This window comes from Falco rusticolus, chromosome 1 (genome assembly GCF_015220075.1).
Source record: "Falco rusticolus isolate bFalRus1 chromosome 1, bFalRus1.pri, whole genome shotgun sequence".
NCBI classification, from domain to species: Eukaryota; Metazoa; Chordata; class Aves; order Falconiformes; family Falconidae; genus Falco; species Falco rusticolus.
In genome coordinates this window covers 78,971,221-78,992,725 of record NC_051187.1, presented here as the reverse complement: position 1 = coordinate 78,992,725, position 21,505 = coordinate 78,971,221, and the positions used below count along the sequence as shown (strand labels likewise).

Here is a 21,505-nt window from a genome sequence, read left to right as displayed (position 1 = left end):
CTATGTTAAAATCATTGTAGAGCACAGTGACAATGTCTCTCTTCCTACAGTTTCATTGATATATTTAAGTATATTTTAACAGATTGATAGTACCTCCTGCTTCATCAGTTTTTTCAGTATAAGATTGATCTTATTTTCCTGTTGCTAGGATTGTCCATGAATACCTAAGCAGAAGACCTTTTGAAGCTTACCAAGAAAGCGTGTATTTTTCCCGTTTTTTACAATGGAAATGGCTGGAAAAGTAAGTTTATTTATGATGTTTGCATTATAATTTTGCTTTGTTTTGTGGCCAGTTCTGCTGTTAAGCTAGAAATGCTGTAGAGCCCTAATGAATGACACTGCCTGTCTAAGAAATTATGATCTGAAAGACAAGTTGTAAGGGATGATGTTGATGGGACAGTGAGGATGTCAATACTCGTAACAAAAGTACCTGTCCAGTAGTCTTTAGGTAGTAAGTTTGTATTAATTAAATACAAAATTATTATCATATGGATATATGTTTCGCTGTCAAGTATGCAGTGGGATACCAGTCTTTTTTGGGAATACTGTTATCTTTTTAGTTTCAAACTTGGTCCAGTCAGTGGTTAATAAGCAGATTAATCTAGTTTTACAACCCACTGGGTGACTGGGTAACTCCTCAGTTTTTCAGAGTGGTACTGACACAGATCTAGCAATTACTAGATAGCAAGATTTGTATATATCAGTATCTAGTTTGGGCTTTTAAGTAACATGAAATGAGTGTCCAAACTTTTTCAGAGGGCTGAAATTGGTACAAACTGATTCTAGTTCAGCACTGCTGGGTATCATGATCACATATGCAAACACTGAAGTGCTTGAGTATTAATTTTATGGCAAATTCCAATTATCCAGTGTTTTTGTTTGACTAAATTAATAGCAAAAGCCAGGAAGAGAACTAAGGAAGTCACTTAAAACAATTAAACAAAATTCTCTACCAAATGAACCTCTACTTGTCCTGAGAACAAAGATGCATTAACAATGAATGTTCTTTTAAAGCAAACCCCCCCCCCTTCAAAACTTATCACCATGAAATAGCCCTGCTCCAATACATGTTTAGGAGTGTTTTAGCATAGAATGGTTGACACCTTTACTGCCTCTGGTTATCTGTTCCTCTTCCATTACATCAATACCTTAACAATTCAGCTTCTGAACTGCTGTTGCATACCACAACGCTTTCTTTTTTGAAAAAGCGAAACAGCAAAGCAAAGTCAGACATGGTTTACCTTTTAAATGCTGCATTGTAAACATGATCTCATTGAAACACAGCCTACATGTCTCCCTTAGTTGCAGGATACTGACAACTGGAGGTGATGAATTGACTGTTGGTGAGAACTGAAAAGGCTCTAACCATGAAAGGCATAGGGCCTAACTGATCAGGCTTTCTTTCCTGCTATTGTGCATGTCTGATGACCACATGAGGGAGCCCCTGTTTCTAATCAGAGCACCCCTTTCATATGAAATTCAGCTTATTATAATACTGTCTTCATGAGGTTAAGGCAAGTGCTGTTCATTAAGGTGGCATAGAACAGGAAGGAGAAAATTAAGATAGACCTTATGGTGGGGAGAGGATTACTAACTCTTGTAATTTCTGCTGCAGTAATTGTTTCTTTCTGTTAATCAGGCAACCGGTAACCAAACACACGTTTAGGCATTACCGAGTACTAGGCAAAGGTGGATTTGGAGAGGTGAGTACAGAAATATCTTTCTGTGAGGCAATACTTAAGGCAAAAAAAAAGGTTAATACAGAGGAGAAGTTTTTTAACTCTTGACTCTTAACAGTCTACATTTGACACATCACCTGGCAAACTGTTGTCAATCCAAACTGTTTTCTTTTAATGTGTTAGTTTTAGTATTGTAGGTCATGCCCAAAGTTGGAGAGAACTTCCGCTGGCTGACAACAGTTGCTTCCATTTAGAAATTTCATTTGACAGTGAGAATATAGTTTCTACTTAATAATTATGTGGAATACTAATGAACCTAATAGGAAAAGCTATAGATTTTATTAATTCTGTTTATAATTCATTGGGCTCCCCCCCCCTACATTTTTTGACCAGAGCTTTATATTGAAAGGGAAGGAGGGTTACTAAATTACCATTATCTTTCTCCCACTTGATTACGGTGTGGATATTTGTTCTCTGTTCTGCTTGCCTAGACATATACTATTACCACAGTCAGGTGTTTCACCAACACAAGATCCACAGTTTTACTGAGCTATTCAACTCCCAACAAAAATGGGTTTACTCCTTTTTCTACTTCTGTTACGGCTTTTGTGACCTTTCAGAGTTGTTTCATGGGTGAAAGCTCTGCATCGATGCTTACCAACTCTCATTTTCTGAGAGCATTCAAGAGTTTGAAAAAAGAAAATAAAAATTTTTCTTCTATAAAAAAATTCTACAAAAGTCCTAGCATCTCTGACACACCTTCCTTCTTTTTTAGGTGTGTGCCTGTCAAGTACGGGCAACAGGAAAAATGTATGCTTGTAAAAAGCTAGAAAAAAAGAGAATAAAGAAGAGGAAAGGAGAATCAATGGCTTTAAATGAAAAAAGAATTCTAGAAAAAGTGAATAGTAGGTTTGTAGTAAGTATCTACTTCTGATCATATTCTCAGAATTTTGTGTGTAAGTAGTTCTGTGCAGAGGACATTTTTATCCAATATTGAATTGGTTTTAGTCAGCCTGCTTTATTTCTCACTTACAGCCAAAACATTATGTTGTGTTTCAGCATGCTGATGCCACTGAATCTTTCTCCTTTGTTTAAATGTGAATAGATTATTCTGCAGTACTCAGACTTGAATTATTACTTAAATTCTAATTCTACTGCAGCCTATGACTGAGTATGTTTTAATAAAGAGGATGTTCCATATGCTTTATTGCATTGTATTTTTTCCTTCTGTGTTCCTCTTCTCTGTTTCTTCTCCCAAGGCATTGCACTCTGTTTTCTTCTCTTATCCTCTTTTCCCCTCCCATATGCCAATTTTCTTACAATTAATGCTGGTTTCTAATTTCATTTTTGTAAGTGCATTTATGAATGACCTCCAAAGGGGTGACTTCATGAGTCTGCCATTTAATTGCCATTAGAAGTCATAACTTCTAATAGTGGAGGTTTTATATCATAAGGTATTTTCATAGCATTCAGTACTCTATTGCTTATACATTTCAAGATAAACATGAAATTTTGACTAGTGTATCAATTCCGGTTGGTTATATGGCTTTGCTGTGTACTGAAGTTTAAAAAGGTATGTTAATTGCTTCACATCAAAGATAAGATTTTCATTCTATGGAATTTCTGTTAAAAAGTTAAGTCTTAATACTTTTAGCTGATGCTATCACCTAAATTATGGTCTGTTAGTGGCTGTAATTACTAAGCAGTGAAATTACTTAGAATGATCAAAGATATACCAAGTAAACTTTCCCCCTGGTAACATTTATTTTTTCATTGCTTTGTTGCCATTTAAATGTTAATTTAAAATGCGTTTTGCTTTGTTTTTAAATCAATTTACTGATAAATTTTATATTGCTATTCAGAGATGATTTTTAAATACCTGTGTTAAAGAATAGTGGAAGTTATTTGTAAAAAAATATATATATATATATGTATGTATGTATTTTCTGATAAGCTTTATGTATTAACACACACCCCCCCCCGTAGAATACTGCCAGCTAAAAGGAAAAATTAAGAACCTGCTGACCAGATACATGAATATTTTTAAATTATTATAAATAATGTTTTTGTATAAATATGCTAATTTTATTTTCTTAAAAGGCTCATGAGCTTGAATTGATTGAAATTGAATCCAGAAATTACCTGAATTGATCCAGAAATTGCTAGTCATAGTGATATGTGAGATGAGTGAAACTCCTAGTTTTGAGTCATATTTTTTCAACATATGTAAATTCTATAAATCAATAATTGTTTAAAATTGAATTTGAAAACAAAGTATAGGATTGAGCATGAGTGATTTTCCTTTTGCTATCCCATGTTTTTTTTGATGCAACAGAGAAGATCTAGATCTAGGATATGCAGTAATATTGAGTTGGAAATGGGTAGATGTTATGCTTGTGTCACAAGTAAAGTCATTAATACCTGGATATGTCCATATAAAACCACCATACTGGAATCCTTGCCTTGAGTAACAGATTTGTATGTTTATTTCATTTAATTAGTTAGTATTTGACTTGCGCTTCTGAAGGAAGAGTTTGGACTTCCTACTGAATTATGGCTGTTATGTACTTGTACAGCATTTAAAAATACATTTATTGAGTTAAAAAAAAGTGTAGTGATTTTTCCCTAGCTTACTTACCTAATGTAAGCTAAGTATATTTTTTTTAAATCACATTGCTTTTAGTGCAAGTTAGTTAATTAATCTCTGTTGGTAATTTTGAAGATTCTGCCAGATGATCATCAGCATAGCATATTTTTGTATTGAAACCGAGTTTTAACATTAACAACATATGTTGAATTTTGTAGTATATTACATTGTTTTAAAATTGGATTTTTTTGAGTTCACGAGTCAACTTTAAAACTTTAAATGCACTTTAAAATAATTTACCTAAAACCAGAAAAAGAGAAAAAAAAAAAAGTACTGTTTTTCCTTGCCTATCAGCACTCCGTTTCAAATACAGTGAGAAGAAAGACTATAAAGAGGTACACTAAGTGTTTCCTGGTGGCAAGTTCAAAGCCACGGATATATGCAGTTATTTGGGGAGGGGTAGGGAGAGGAATAGAAACTGCACATTTGATCTTAAATAAATTTTTTAGTTTCTCTAATGTAGGGCAACTTAAAGTCTTGTAGAAGTTCAGAAAGATGGTTTGACAATGCATGATTCTTGAGGTATTAATAAAATAAGGTATATGTGCACTTTATCTTTACTGAGAGTAATACAGATAATGTGCAGCTGAGGGGCATCATCAATAAATGTATTGTCTGGATGGAGCTCTGTGGTATCTAAACAGGTATGTCGCTAAACTTCTGTATGGTGATGTAGAATTTGTATATACATGCAAATTAGTCTGAATTCCTTTGTGCCTTCAAGTACTCAACAGGAGCGATTCTCTACTTGGCTATTTCATTCTTTTTTGGTTTTTCATAAGGATTTGTATGTTGCTTGTTTTGGAAAAAAGAGCTGTGAATTTTATTGGAGTTTACGAATGAATAATGGTTGTCTTCTCCTCCTCCTCCCTTTTTAGGTTAGTTTATCCTATACATATGAGACTAAAGATGCCTTGTGTTTAGTATTAACCATAATGAATGGAGGGGATTTGAAGTTTCACATATATAACATGGGAAATCCTGGCTTTGATGAAGAAAGGGCCATTTTCTATGCTGCGGAACTGTGCTGTGGTCTGGAAGACTTGCAGAAGGAGAGAATTGTTTACAGGTGAGTGTCATCTACAGACACTCATACCTTAAATTTTCCATGTCTGGTCAGCATTAAATGTATTAATTGTTTCCTACTAAAAGTTGTTTATACTTCAACTTAATCGTAAAAGAAGCAAAAGAGTTTAGCTGTACTTTTCATGGCGTGCCCTTCAGAATTACTGATCTTAATTGTCATCTTACTAGTAATTTAGGTCTAGATACTTGCTATATTCTAAAACATTACAAAGTTGATTCAAGGTCTGTTTGTAAAATGAGAGTAAATTATGATTTACAAAGCAAATTCATTAGTAGTTCAAATAAATAAGTTTTAGGAACATGGGATTGTATTCCTGCCCTGTCTAAAAGTAGAAGTTCACAGAAGGCTATAGAAGTCCCTTGCTGTGTTGCTGCTTGTGCCCAAGAGGGTAAAATGTCAGTTACAATTCATACTGCCCTCTCTTCTGTTTTTATTTCAGGTTCCTCCAATGAACACTTTATTGCTTTTGAATTAATGAAACTATCAGAAGCCTTTTGCATTGTAATCGAGATTGTGTGGTCTTAATGCTGTTTTCTGTCTCTGTCCGTAAATATATCTTTTAACCCCTGGCATGCATTAGTATTACATAACAAAACCTCAAACTTAGTGGTGGACCAAGAATGCTTTCTTTTTATTTCTGGTGTGTAACACCAAGTACTACTTGTTTCAAGAGATTTAAAGTATAATCCTGCGTAACTTTAATATAATGAGTCTGAGTCTTTTCCATCCCCAGTATAGAAAACTAACATACGCTCTGTGGTTCTGCCACTTTCTGCTGTGTGTATCAGGCTTATGCTAGTGGTTGTGTGTGGTTCCCCAAAGAATTTGGCCAATCTTGCAATATTATGCAGTATGTTTTGGCATGCATGTAGGAGGGAAGCAAGGATGAATGGTTTGATCTAGCTACAAGTAGGTCATTTCACACTGCCCAAGTGAAAACAAAACTGGTTGTTTAAAATACAGAACAACGACAAAAAAAACCCCAGAGAAAACAAAACCAACAAAAAAACCCCACAGCCCTTGTGTTTAAGCTCAGCTTGTTCGTGTTTGCCTACAAGAAGACCTTCAAACATATATGCCAAATCCTAGCATTCTGTCTGTAATTCAGGATCTTGGAGTGGTTGTGATTTCTTATGGAGCAGTCTTGGTGTCTAGATCTCTGCCCTGTTTTGTGCTATTACATAATGAGTTTCCAATTATTAAGAATTTGCATGGCCTTAAATTTATGAGCAAGGAAGAAAAGTAGTTTCATAACCAACTCTGAGTAAAATTGCCTCTTAATTAAAAGAATGGGAAATATTTCTAGTCCTCTATTCATAACAAAATTGAAAGATCAAGAGACAGTTACCTGTATATGCGTTAGTAACTGAATAATTTGTATTCTTGTTGGAAAAAGAAGGGCTTAAATGTAATTATAATACCTGAAGGTGATATTTAAACAATTTACTATAGGACAGTCTAAGGGAGTTTCTGCCCAGTATGTAAACAGATGAAAAGAGACACTAATTAGACCATCTCAGCTCAACCGTGCTTGAGTACTAAAACTAGGAAATGTTTGGATAATTTTACGCTCTCTGTAGAATCACGTATCAAATGATACTAAACTTCCTGTTGGTCTTGTTTCTTCTCCTTTGCTAATGGTAGTTTTTTTCCGGATGCTCTTGATTTTTTTTTCCACATGTATTTCTTCTTGTATCATGCATTTAGGAGCGTAGTTGTCAATTTTACAGTTTTGAAGTCAAGAAGCCAAAACAGGTGGCCATGGAAGTCTTCAGAATGTCACCAATTGCAGTGATAAGTTACATGATCAAAATTCACCATCAAGCATCTTAATGGAGATGCATTTAGGCAGCAATACAGTGATTATATATGATAAGTGAAACAAAGCTTGGGAAAATTTGCCATAATTATTTTTTTCTCAACAAAGAAGTTATGCTGGCAACCTCCAGTCTTAATGTTGTTTGGGGAGGAGAACATAATGAAGCATGATTCTCATTGCACAATGATTTATTTTTCCAAATTATGGTAACTATTATTTTTCATTCTCCAGGGCAACAAAATACAGAAGATTTTTTTTTCTTACTTTGCTATCTCTTTGAAAGCATTTAGTACTGGTAGAGCCACTGAATTTCTGAAAATGGAGCTAGTTGTTGTTGCTGTATCTCAAGATCTGTTACTGCATTTGTTTTCCATCTTTAAAGGAGACTAAAACTCACTTTTGAGACAAACAGCTTAAACTGTTAAAGCAGATTTTAATTCTCTAGCATACTGTTATAAAATACTTTATTGAGAACGTGTTTTTGTGTCTATCAATCTGTATATTCACAGTAAAATGTAGTGTAGAGGCAGTGGAAGAAGGGAAAATAGGAACTTCTGTTTATAGAAATCCTCGGTGCAGACCGGTGTCAGCAGATAGCAGTAAAATAAGTTCATCTTCTCAGCTTGTTCAGTTCTAGAATGGCAGTTTCAATGTCAGTCATGTTAAAATTTATTATGAATTTATTATATTTGGGATGTGTCACCATCCATAGCAAAATGCCTCATAAAGTGGAGAAGCTAGGCCTAACTTAACTCTCTGTTAACACCAATTTTTACTGTGTACTTCATGTGCCTTTACACCAGTTATTACTGAATTTCAAGCAGTGGCATTAGGGCTGTCTGTAGGACCCTGGAGTCAGTTGTGCAGTTTTGTTAGTGGGGTTCCCACTGGACTAAAAGAACAGGTGCAGAGCTGGAAGGAGGGCCCTGCCTGCCCTGTGATAGTGATAGAGCCAGTTTCCTTGTTTAATGGGAGCTTGTGAAACTACCTGTAATTTGCCATATGTTGCTGACATTAGAAAAATAAGCAGACAGGAACAGGCAGTAGTGGAGCTGTTCACCCATCTGCTGCATAAAGAGCCTGATAATACTTAGAGCAAAGTCAGGATATGCATGAAGGAAGAGCGGGGAGCAAGTGCCGGCTTTCCAAAAGGGACTTCATTGCTGGAGTTTCCTGCAGGAGTTACCCAACTCCTCAATGATGGTAGTCGTTTTTTTGTCAGATAAGATGCTTGAATACCTAGATTTTCATAACAAACTTATGGAAGTGCCTGTAAGACCACTGAATATTCCTGGAAGGTCAAAGATCAGGCTCAAAGACCTGTTGAAGCTGTAGTGGATAAACCTAAGTAGCTCCTTGCCTGCCTTATGCCTATGCTCAGAGTAGGCATCTTTGCAGTGAAATCCCCTGAAGGATTTTTATCCAGAAATTTCCTCTGTAGGATGGCTGGCGTAAGGTATTGCACAAATAAATTAGTACTTGTTTAGTCCAATTTAAAATAAATACATAATTTTTATCTAGATTTGTGTTAATGAACCTCTTGGTTTTGCAAGCTTTGCAGTCTTCATGCCTTTCTCTGCTTCATGAGGGAAAACTGCTGCCTCTGCTGCTAGAATTGCATTTCTACCTCGTGTTCTGAGCTTGGTTTTCAGCTCAAGTAGCCTGTTAACCTGGTGCAGGACTAGCATCTGTGTATTCCAGCAGAAACTGTGACTTTGGCCTCCGTTGTAGTGGAGGAAGGGGAAGAGGGAGAAGGCCAATATCCCAAAGCTAGCATCCCAGAGCTCAATTTACAGCTGAGTGCTTCCGAAAACTGACTTCTTTGTGAGCTGGTAGGTCTAGAAACTAATAGGATTAAAGAGATTGGCTAGAAACAAGTTTTACTATTAACTGACCAAAATCATATCAGAAGAGAATTAGCTTCTCTTAAGCAGCAGATGTTGATACGAAGTATTAGGGTTTAGGTTAAGCTTTAATCAGCCTTCTTGGAAATGAAACTCATTAAACCTGTTTACTTGAGTTAACCTGAGCATACATTATGCGCTTTAAAGTAATGTGTTTCTACCTAAAGTTTGAGCTGAATTTTCTTCTTTTTTTTTTTTTTTTTTTTGATACTGGTGTGAGGTGTTTGGTTGTCTTTTTCTGTTACTCTGATCTTTCCATATTTCTCTGGTATTGCAAACTCATATCTAACATCAGGTAATTAACATTATGGGGACTGTCTAGACCTGAAGTATTAAAACCCAAGCATCTTGCTGACTGCTTTATACAGTTAATCTGATGAAATAATGAAACTTTAACATAAATACACCTACTTCAGAGCATCAATTTATTAATATTTTTTGGGGGAAAAGCATACAGATTTCTTGGTGATCAAGTGTGTGTGTATGTCTCTCTCATTTTGATTGTAAATTCCAGAATTATTCTTCCTAAAATTGCTTCTTTTACATTATTCAGTCTTTTCTGCTTGTATATGAAAAACTGTTCTTGTCACAACTGTACATATACCCATATATGTACATATTGGTTTTAATAATCTGTTCCAGTAATAACTGAATCTTTAGCCAAGTACTGATTTTTCGCTTGTCTAATTCTGGCATTTCCATATTTATGATGGAATAAATCTAAGAGACTGTATTGCAGTCCACATGCTTCCTGATGCATATCACAATTATATATATAATATACATTATATATTTTATACATATATTCCGTATGTATGTATTTTTATATATATGTAAAAATATATGTGTTCTCAGTAGAATCTGCTAAAAGATAAATCCTAGAAGTAACCTCTGAACAGCGTCTGATTCAGCTTCAGTGACTCCCCAAATTTTCCTGGGGGTGGGGTGGGGGTGTGTGTTTGTCCAAATATCCCATTGTTTCTTCTTTTGTTCTTAAAGTAAAAATGTACAAGAAGATGCCTACAACATGCAGAATTGCAACACTGAATTAATTGTCCTTTTACTACTTCCTGAGTCTCTCCAGCATTTAATAGATAAAAAATGTTTCATGTGAAACACTGGTTTTTACAGAAAAGTAGTAGACACTCTTGGAAAGTTGGTTGCAACCTAGGTGAAGTATCTAGTAAGCTTCAGAAGCTGCACATCCAAAGTAAAGGAACAGAGTTTGAATGGATGATATTAAGCCTATGCTTAGTCTTGGGAGTATTACTCTTTGATATTCTGATACCCTGGGGCGGAATACAGCAGGGGGCAGCATCAAACGGCAGCAAGCCGTGATGTGTCTTACCACTGTGGAGTTGTATGGATGGTAGTAGTCTCAGGAGACGTGTCTGTCTTTCGCTTGCACATTTGGGTGTAAGTTGGTGGTTCTTCATATCGGGATTTTAGAGGAAGTTTCTCATCTGTGAAATATGAATTGCTGCTGTTAGTATAAATGGATTAGCGTGTTGGGAAAAAAATCAGTCCAGTTCTATGGTTAAACTATTTGTATTATAGGTCCTCATCTTCACAACTGTTTTTGTATATAGGTGGGAACTGGAAAAATTACTTTAATCACAACCAAGAGGTCTTCTGTTGCCTCAGTTGCACTTGACGGCTAATAATTTTGGCTTTGTAGAATTCACGCATCTATTCTGTTTAATTTGTAGAGACTTGAAGCCTGAGAATATACTCCTTGATGACTGTGGTAAGTAAAAATTAAAATTAATTTTTACATTGAGAATTACAAATCTAATTAATACTGTGCCAGAAATCAAAGGGATTTCTTCATGATAAAAGGGACCTGACTGTCAGATGTTAATTTTTGTTAGTTATAAAAACCCTGCCCTTGCTTTTTAGAAAGGAGAGGAAATTCTTGGGTCCTTGGAGAGGACCATGATGACAATGTTTGAGGGGTCTATTTCCCACCTTCAAATGGCTTACTTTTCCCCTTTTGCTCCTCCTTCTCTCCCCTATGCTTAATTTAAGATGGCTATAACTTTTAAATGAATTTTTTCTCTGTTGTCTTTTCTTGACTATGGAAACAGGAGTTTTTTAGATGTGGGGCCAGAATTGTACTTAGCTATAATGTTTAAGCAATGAAGAAGAAATCTGAAGCACCTCTGTTTGTTTTAACATTTCAACTAAAACAGGTCTGATGGTCACTGATGCATATGTGGCTGGAAGGAATGCAGGAAGTACAAACAATATGAATAAATGTTTGTAGCTTTTTTTTTTCTTTTTTCCAAAAGCCAAATTAATTTTCTTTTATGCCTTTGTATGAAACTTGCCAGAATCTTTTGAATTCACTATAGAAGGTGTGCAGCAATTACCTTCTAAGTTGTGGATGAGTATTAACAGTTTGTTCTTGTAATTGCTGAGTATTTCAGTAAAGGAAAAACTGGTTTTGAAGTTATTAGAACAATTATTTTTTTAAAGTCAGCATGTTCTGACTCATAAATTTATAGAAAGGTGATGTTTGGGAGAAGTCACTTTCCAAGAGCTAAAGCTTTGCTAGACATCAAATGCATTCTTTAATTTTTCTCTCCAGCAATGTCTTGCAAAAGGTAAAGGCTTCTTTGAGGTAAAATGTAGCCTTGCAGGACTGCATGAGAACGCTGTCTCTCTGCCAAGGATATTCTGATCTTGTTCCAGAGAGCAGAGGGGACTAATTAGAAAATCGCTTCAGGAGCTCAGATCTTGCACTTGAGAAATGGGTTCATCAGATGTTAGGGAACAGAACAGCATCTGAATGAATTTAAAATAGCATTTGCTGCTGAAGAGCATTTAGTTATTTCCAACGAGTATATAGAGTGGCACTTTACTTTCTCCACTCTGTCTTCCCACCCCTTGATTATATATCATATGTAAAGAAGAAATTGATATGCCATTAACTTACATTGATGCTGTAGAGTTTTTTGAATGACAGAGAATATATGCACAAAGGATGTTCAGGCACTGGAACAGGCTACCCAGTGTTCAGTCATAGAGGCTTTCTAGACAAGAATTTTAAAAGCCTTGATCATTTTGGGCTGACTACCTGTTCAGCGGATTGTACTAGAGACCTTCTGAAGTCTTTTCTAGCTTGAACTACTCTGTGAGTCTGTGATGTTTCTGTAAATGACAGTGTCCCTGTCCTTATATACAGTATTAGAAATAAGCATGGGTTTTGGTTTGGTTTTTTTCCCCCTGAATCTTTCTACTACAGATGGTTGGCAACTTTCTGTTTAAAAATTGAGTTGAAAATGTAATTGTTCTTTCTTCTGTCTAGCCTTTTATATTTTTATTAAGAAAGGACTTTGTGTATTTGTAAATTAGAATCATATCAATGCAATTCTTGCCTTGAACTGTCTTGAATCATTTGATGTTGAGGCTGTCCAGCAAAGAAATATATCTGTCCATGAGAATGTAAAAGGAGGGTGGGGTGAATTTATTCCCATTACCCTCCTTGGATGGTTACCCCATCTGAGCTGTGCTATTCCTGAAAAATTTTACGTCTTCCACCAGACTACTTCTACATTGTAGGTACTAGTGTAAATGCCATACATAATAGGGAAGGTATACAACTTGAGAAGTTCAGCTGATGAAGTGAAATAGAAACTGTTATCTACATTAGACTGATTCATGAGAACGGAAAAATCCTAATATTGAACTGACATATTACAGTATGATTAATTCTAAGTAGGTTATGGCTAAGCTGCGTTTCTTTTGGGGTGGGAGTTGGGATAGCCATTCAAATTACTGGTGCTTAGCATTATTAGGATACTTTGTTAGAGGAAAACCTTGTGTCCCAGTACAGGCTGCTACCTTCTCATATTTGGAATAAATGGAGTAAGCCCTGACGTTATGTTAGGAAGTCAGAAAGCTAAGTGTTTGTGGTGGGAATACAGAATAGAAAAATAAAACTGATGCATAGATACAGAATTTGAAATGAGCAGTCATCATTTCTGTTCTTCCTAGAGTAGCATCCTATACCAAAGCTAGGGATTAGAGTACTTTAACAGCAATTTTTTTTGTATGACCTTCAGGAAATCAGTTAGGTCTGTGCCTCTCTTCCTTGACGTATTTAAGGAAGAGTTGAATAATAAGTCACTCCTTTCTAGTTAAGTTCATAAACCTAGTCTTATGAGTATATGAATGTTTTGATGTTTTGGGGTGGTGGTTTCATGAGTTATGCTACAGATTTTTTTTGTTTTAAATGTGATGATACTTTATTATTTGCTGACTATGTATAATTTATTTTAACATAAATAGGACACATCAGAATTTCTGATCTTGGATTAGCTGTGCAGATTCCAGAAGGAGAAACAGTCCGAGGACGGGTTGGGACTGTTGGTTACATGGGTATGTAAAATATCCTTTACTAGTTACATTTTACTAGAAAATTTTCTTCTGTGCATATATGAATGACTTCTCCAAAGAACTATATTTGGCCTGGATTAGTTGCTAGACAATTTATGGGAAGAAAGGTTACATTATGCAGTAGTAGGTGTTAATAGTCAATTATAAGCCTACTGATAAACTTGAAAACTTAACTCTGGAAATTCTAGGTTTAGGTAGAACTTTAAGAAAGCACCTACCTTTATAAGGTTCAAAGAGATTTAGGGTCACAGGTAAGCAGATAAATTACTGTGCCAACACATTTCTTTCCACGCTGTGGAAAAACTTCATTCTGGGTCTGTAAACAATACTGATCTTAAGTATTAAAGAACCTCAGTGTTAAAGTGCTTCTATTGGATATAAACAGAATCCCTGCTGTAGAAACTAATGTTTCTTCAGAGCACAGGGGAGTTATGCAAGGATCTCTGCACAGAGACAAAAGAGTACCTGAGAGTTTTCCAATATTTAACTAGTCAATTTAAAGTGAATTGTTACGAGGTTGTTGGTTGGTTTTTTTTGTTTTGTAGCTCCAGAAGTGCTCAAAAACGAAAAGTATACATTCAGCCCGGATTGGTGGGGTCTTGGGTGCTTGATCTATGAAATGATTGAAGGACAGTCTCCATTCAGGAAGCATAAGGAAAGGGTCAAACGGGACGAGATTGACCGGAGAGTAAAGGAAGACCAGGAAACGTATTCAGACAAGTTCTCAGAGGAGGCAAAATCCATCTGCAGGATGGTGGGTGAAGAGACGTAGAGGTTTGAAAATTAAAATTCTAATCTTTTTTTTAAAAGACGAACTACTTTATTTTAACATCTTCTATTGCAAATTTTACAAAGCTGGAGTTTTTTAAATCTTTGGTTCAGTTGTTGACCATGAATTGTTCAGTTATCAAACTCTGAGAATTCAGAACTTTTTTCAAGATGAAGGAAGGCTGCATAAACTGATTTTTCATCACCTGAATGAAAAAGTCCAGTACTCCTTAGACCACATGCAATTATAGACAGAGTATAATAGCATGCTCAACTTTGGTGCTGCATGGATAGAAGTGGCAGAGTAGTATACTAGTTTCCTTACCTAAAGGAGTCTATATGAGACAACAGTTTTTTTTTTTTTACCTTGCATAATCTTAAATTTAATAAGAGGCACATCTATGCAGAAAGCTTCAAAAGTGTTCTTTACTACCTTATGCAAAATATGTGTGGTACTTAAGCCCATTGGAAAAAAACCCAAGTCTGTATTTCCTGAAAGTAGTCTACTGCAAAGTCTGTACTGTAAAATATATTCAGCAATGGCATCAATTAAAATATTTTCATATAACTTTGGGAATTGTCTGCTTTCAGGGTTTCTTTTGTCTACCGAAAATCTTTTTGCTCCCAGAAATAATGTAGTTTGGGTTTTCAGTTCATTTTAATACCAAGATAAATTTCATCTTATGAAAAGCCAAGAAATAAAATAAACTTATTGAAAGACAAAATATATATAGATTTGTGGGGTTTTTTAATTGTCGGATTATATCACTGGATCAGCCTTTTTTCCCATATCATTGCAGTTACTTGCTAAAAATCCAGGTGAACGACTGGGTTGCTCTGGAGATGGAGCTGCTACTGTAAAGCAACATCCTATTTTCAAGAACATTAACTTCAAGAGGCTGGAAGCTAACATGTTAGAACCTCCATTCTTGCCAGATGTAAGTAGGTGAGACAGATTTGATTAGTATCTAAAAAGGCAAGAACTGTCATAATTCTAAATCAGTGATCATGTGAACATGGCAGGAGAATGCCATCATTCCTATTGATAACTAGTTCCTTTGTGGCATTTCATCTGAGATCGCAAAATAATTTCAGAGGTAGCTTTGTAGCTTATTTCTTAGTCCTTAGAAGTTTACTTCCATGGCTCAGATGCTGAACATATAAGGATTAGCTTTGTAGAAATTACTCTGGAGTTGAAAGGAGGGTGACAGAAGAAAGTGTGAATTATGACAACTGTTGAGAACTCCAGATGAAGTTGCATGCTGTTTCTGGTTATGATATTTCTTTTCTGTTAGTTGCAGGGTGGATGGAATGGCTCAGGTGCCTTATGAAGAGTCTTTTAAGTTTTTACATTTCTGTTTTGTAGCATAGTGTAATTTGGTGATCAGCAACATGAAATACAAATTGCAGGCATTTCACTCCCCTTTTGATCATCTAGGAAAATAAAAATAAAAACCCAAATCCAAAATGCAAAACCTTAATGAAGCAATCTTGTATTGTACTGCAGCCACGTGCCGTATATTGTAAGGATGTCCTGGACATAGAGCAGTTCTCAACAGTAAAAGGAGTGAACCTGGATACTACAGATGATGACTTCTATTCCAAATTTGTTACAGGTTGTGTCTCAATCCCTTGGCAAAACGAGGTATTGTATGTTTCATTAAAGACTGTTTTCTTTAGCACAACAATATAGAAGATGTAATGAGGGATATAATTTTAGTATATAACTTTCCCTGTGAGACGAATTTTCTGCTTTAGACTTCTCTGCAAAGAAACTTAAAAAAAAAAGTTTTTCACTAAACATAAACAACTTGCTAAAAATTTAATTTTATGGTAAATTTGCATAAATAGAATCTGGCATCTTGTAGTCATAGATAGAGCATACAGAACAGTATGACCCCATTTTCCTTGTTCTTCTATGATACGTTATTCAATGTTGCTGTTCATAGGAGAAGGATGGAATACTATTCAAAGTATTCAAAAGCAAATAAGTGCAACACAAACTCTTTGTGTATCATGCCTGTATATCAACAGAGTGTCCAGATGACATAGTAATACAGAACTACAGGTTTACCTTTCCTAAGGTTTCAAAACAGTTCAGTATCAGTTGAGTCAGACTTTTCTCTTAAAACTTTTTCATTTGCCTAGTGAATGAGTATTTTTTCTCATTCTGCATAGAATACTAGAATTTTGCTACCTCTGCTTGCAGTTCAGTCTCTTTAGGAAATTCAAAGCTGCTTTATTATTTCAGGAAGAGCACTCACTAATAATTATTTTAAATTGCATTTTTTCTTATGAATGCATTCCTCCTGTAAGGTGTTCATAACTTTCTGAAATTAATACTGTCCTGAATTCTACTAGTGTAGTTTCTTTCCCAGTATGATTTCTTTTACTTTATTTAAAGCTTGAGCACAAAAGATGAGCAATTTCTGAACAAGTTGGAGAAAAAATTACATTCCCTTTTGTTTCCTTTTTGCATTTTTTTTCTCATTACATTAAGAAGGAGATTTGAAAGACGTCATTTGACACAAAAAGTCTTCACTAAGAAGCAATGAACCCGAGGCTATTGGGGAAATAAATATCTCCTATGCTATGTTGTAATTCTGAACTTCAGAATATGATCCAGTCATTAAAAAATGCACTGCAGCTTAATAACTAACACCACATAGAGGGTGAAGTCGAAGGTAGTTGTCGAATTCTGGGGATAGTAGTTCCTTCTCTTGAAGGAAAAACTGTGCAGACTTCATTTTAATTTGTGCTTATTTTCTTTTAATTCATGTTACAGAGCTTTCCCTCACATCTTTGCTCTCAGTCTCTTAAGAATTCCTCCTCCCCTCCCATAATTTACGTAATGTCATGGTTTACAACAAAAGCAGATTGTATTTCTTCTTATTCCTCTTTATGCCCTCTCTCCCTCTACAAGGTATACTCATTTGGTTGCATGCCCATTATGATAGATGCGGCACTCACTGATGGGTGCCAACTGCATGTGAGCTTTAGCCACTCTCCCCCTTCTGACCATGCCTGTTTGTTACATTTTGGCATTTACTCTTTCTGCTGTCCTTTCTGTACCCATTAATTGTGGTTCTAATTCTTTTGTTTTCTGTGTACACAAACCAGATTATTTTATAATTCCTTGCTTCTCTCCAGAGACCGCTCTTCATCATATCGTGGGGTTTTTTTGTTTTTTAAATGAACTATTACCTTCTCTATCTCATTGCCTTATTTCTAATTATGGTATTTGTTAGTTGTGTTTTGATAAATGGTTGCCCAAAACACCAGAATGATGTTTAAATTACTGTGGTCAGCTGCTTATTCTCCAAGAGAACAAGTCATCCCCTTCGTAAAAAGTATCCCCGCAGTATTACACAGGTACTAGTATTCTGTATAAAATAATAATTTCTCCTACTCAAAGTCATGTTTATTAATTACGTTCAGTCCAGGATATAGAGATACTAAGTTTGTTAGGCTAGACTGCTCTGAAATGAGTAGAATAGTTGAAAGGGAAATCAATTTCTGGTTCTAAAATTTTCTGCTTATTGCATCATGGGCAGGAAGAAATGCTTTACCCAAGTAAGGAAGCAGCTGAGTATTTAGCTGCATGATAGTGCTCTTATTGTTATTCTTTAGTTTGTTGGGGGCACAAGAAGAGTTACTGTAGACTTTGTGCCTTCCTTCATGGAGCTCTGAGAATCATGTCATTTAGGTGACAAATTTGTAACTCGTTAGGAGTACCCAGCAGAATAAATAGATAATGTGTGGAACTTGTTTGAGAGGCTTGTGTGGATATTTCATTTATATTTCATATGTTTCAAAGATGATTGAAACGGGATGCTTTGAAGATATCAATGCATACGAAACCGATGGTACTGTGTCACCAGACAGAGAGAGGTCTCCTAAACCAAAGAGAGGCTTCTTCCACAGACTTTTTAGCGGAGAGGTAAGGGTATTTCTTCTCTTTAATAAGAAAATTACCAGTAAGACCTTAACATCCATTCAATTTTTTTATATTACTTTGTGATGGGAAAAGTAAGTTGTTAGCTGAGTACTGAAACTAATGAAATGTCATTTATTACGGCTTTGCCCCTGCACTGCATTTCAGAAACTGAAACTGTAACTCCAGGAGGATTTCCTCCCTCAGCATCCTGTCTTCTTTCCTGTGAGTGTGGTGGAGCAGTGCAACTCCTATGACTCCTTTAGAAAGCTGGGATCCCAATGAATCATTCTAGTATATTAAGCAAATAAGTAAAAATATTCCCTAAATGAATGAGTGTGAAGAAATGCCATGAAACAAATGTTAAAATCTCTTGGGTAGTTTAATGCCTTTGCCAAAACAACGACGTAGTAAATGTTTACATAGCTGATAATACACAGCCTTTTCTTAAAGACGTAATTCACCTCTAAATGTTTTCTAAAGAGTAATGTGAATTGAGGATTTACCACCTAAAAGACAGGTGGCATATTGTGCTTGTTTATACATCATGAGAAATGGGCTATTTGTAAAGGTTTTCAGTTAAAGCTGTCGTACACTATTCTGCTTGCTCAGAATGCATGCACTTAAGAGTGGAATTACCTTGAGAAGTATAAGCATATTCAAGTGGAGAGTACTTCTGTGGAATTTACTTTTGCTTTCAAGCAGAAATGGAATTTCAAAATTGCTAGAATACCATTAAGTAGCCACACAGAGCCATGTATTAAAATTGCATAATGATTTTTTTGTCGTCAGCTAGTAATTCACCTCTCTAAAACAGTGCAATGCTAATGGAATGCGTAATGCTACTGTCACTTTTAGTTCACCTTTTCAAATTCACTTTTCCCCACTTACAGTAATAGAATAGGAGTGGTTAAGTGGACTAATAATCTCACTAGTTAAAGTTTGTGTCTTACTGTAGTCTTTTCCAGCTGAATCAGTAGAGTTCATACTGACCCAAGATATGGTTCTATGTATTGAGAAAGAGTCCTAAAAAATTTAATATGGCTTGAGAGTCTTCAGTTGGTTTTGAAGTAATAAGACTGTGGTTAACTGTCCTGTGAAGTTAAAAGAAGGAATAAAAGAAGGAAAGAACTTAAGGTTAAATGAAACTTTATTGACTTGAGATTTGGGGTTGGGTTGTGGTTTCCTTTGGTATTTCCAAAGCATTTAGGTAGTATGGAGTAAAATGTGCTGGAAAAAGTCACTTCTCCACCCACCCACCCCCCAGCCTTTCTGCACCCCACAAAATGCACAAACCAACAACAATGTTGGTTCTGCAGCTGAGTTGTCCCTTTGTCTTCTCTTGCAGGTCTGCTTTAAATCTGATTGCAGTGATGATGAGCAGGAGTCCTCCAGACTTTAAATCATTTTACTCTCATCAGAAAGGATGAGAAAACTTTAAATGTTTTATATCTCTGTAGCAAAGTGTATTATATATATTTTTTATCTGAGTTCAAGGATTTTTGTACATTTGTACTTCATTTGTTTTAAGATGTATATTTTCACTAAAGCTTAACTGTACAAAAAGCAATGAGTGCCATTTGAGTGAGTGTGTTTCTGTATGTATTTGATTTCTCTTGGGTTTTTGTCGGTTGGTTTTTTTTCCCCAGTGGAATAAATCTAGACATACTAAAAGGATTTTAAAGCACAGAGATAATATCTATTGCATCAATGTAACTTGATTTTGTATGCTTCTAGTAAAATTCTACTTGTTCATTAGGATCTTTATTAGCAGTTTTCTTAACAGTAAAATTGCTGTAGTGATAAATTTCATAATTCTGGTGTTATCTGGCAGCATGGGAGTGCTTTTACCTAATGTATCTCTTGGGCAACTGCTAAGGAAAAAGGAATTCAGTGCACTGTGGACAGCTATTATGAGTTGCTCTTTACTGTCTGGCTCTGTAGAATGTCTTTCTATTCTTCTTTATACAGAGAATTCTGAACATTTATCTTAATGCTGTAACAAACTGTATTACCCCATTCTTCTCTTTTCTACCCATCTTACACATCGTCTCTGTACGGTTTCTTGGCATGGACCATGCAAGTACAGCTGTGCCAAAAATTTTGTAACTATTTTGAGTACTTTTTTGTCTTTACTAAAAGGATTTCTTTATACCTGTGGGGACATCTTTTTTTTTTCTTTTTTTTTTTTTCTGTAAATGAAATTGTTTACAGTTCCATGTAGGATATTACAGTTTTATAGTGGGTTCAAAAACAAAGCATGGACTCTTTTTACTAACCTCCTCTCTGCTTGTTATGTTGCAATATTGCATATTGTAGGGTTGACAGCTGTCACTGCCACTGAGAGAAGAATAAGGTTGTATTAAGTATCAAATTTAATTATGTAAATAATATTTCCTTATAGCTTTTAAAAAGTTAAACATTAAAACCTGCCTTTAACGATTGCTTAACGCAGATGTGGAGCTGGTATTGAAGTTTTAGTTACAATTACCTGACGTTTATTAGTAAAACTGTTTCCAGCTTCCTGAAAGCTTGTCAGACTTCCATTCTTCTGGACCCAAAGTATGCTAGGCTTTCGTTTTATTTTGTAAAATTTCCGGTAAAACTATTAATCTGAGTATGAGAATGAATTTAGGGAACTCATTTCATTAAGAACCTCTTCTGTTTTTAAAATCTAAGTTATGGACTTGATATATAATGGAATGCTCTTGGAGACTTGGAGACCTGACTTTTGTTACACATTCTTTTCTGTATCCTGAAGATTTGTCTCCACTGAGCATGTGTGGGGTTTTTTTTCCCTCTTAGATCTCCAGGGCGCCAACCGGACCACACAATTATTATACACAGGGAGCAACTGAATATCCCTCTACCTCAAATAGGTTTCTGCTTGTCATCCACAGACCCACTGGAAGAACCTTAAATTCTACCAGGGCAGAGCTGGTGTCTATCTGAAAGTGTTCCTCTTGGCTGCTGTGCCACAGAAATGAGGAATGAGACCCTTCTCCTGTGTTTTCAGTGCATACTTCCTGATGTCTAGAACAGCCCAGAGGACAGCAAGATGGCTGCCACTGAAAGTACAAAGGGAGAAATTGGCCGAGGGAGAGGGAGTTTGAATTAATTACTGACAGATAGTCTGATGCAATAGTGAAGGGATGGGAGGCTTTACAGAAAGAGAAATACCTGAAATAAGGGTGTTGGCTGGAACCCATTTACATGTGAGACTATGAGCTGGCATAGGCTGACCTGACCTTCTTCATTATGTACCG

The 21,505-nt window shown here is 35.7% G+C and overlaps 1 protein-coding gene across 3 annotated transcripts in view; it reads left to right on the top strand.

Moving 5' to 3' along the window:
- The window catches only part of GRK4 (G protein-coupled receptor kinase 4), a 43,496-nt gene that overhangs the window by 18,622 nt on the left and 3,369 nt on the right, over positions 1-21,505 (top strand). The window contains exons 6-16 of one of the 3 annotated variants that reach the window (XM_037385911.1): positions 149-241; positions 1,640-1,703; positions 2,455-2,595; positions 5,205-5,395; positions 10,846-10,883; positions 13,430-13,519; positions 14,083-14,291; positions 15,106-15,243; positions 15,813-15,950; positions 18,123-18,245; positions 19,588-20,393. In XM_037385911.1, coding sequence (XP_037241808.1) covers positions 149-241; positions 1,640-1,703; positions 2,455-2,595; positions 5,205-5,395; positions 10,846-10,883; positions 13,430-13,519; positions 14,083-14,291; positions 15,106-15,243; positions 15,813-15,950; positions 18,123-18,245; positions 19,588-19,641 — 1,279 coding nt within the window. In that variant the 3' untranslated portion in view covers positions 19,642-20,393. Of the gene's footprint in view, positions 1-148; positions 242-1,639; positions 1,704-2,454; positions 2,596-5,204; positions 5,396-10,845; positions 10,884-13,429; positions 13,520-14,082; positions 14,292-15,105; positions 15,252-15,812; positions 15,951-18,122; positions 18,246-19,587; positions 20,394-21,505 lie in introns of those variants that run through there. The other 2 variants (XM_037385902.1, XM_037385920.1) reach the window with 2 other exon arrangements.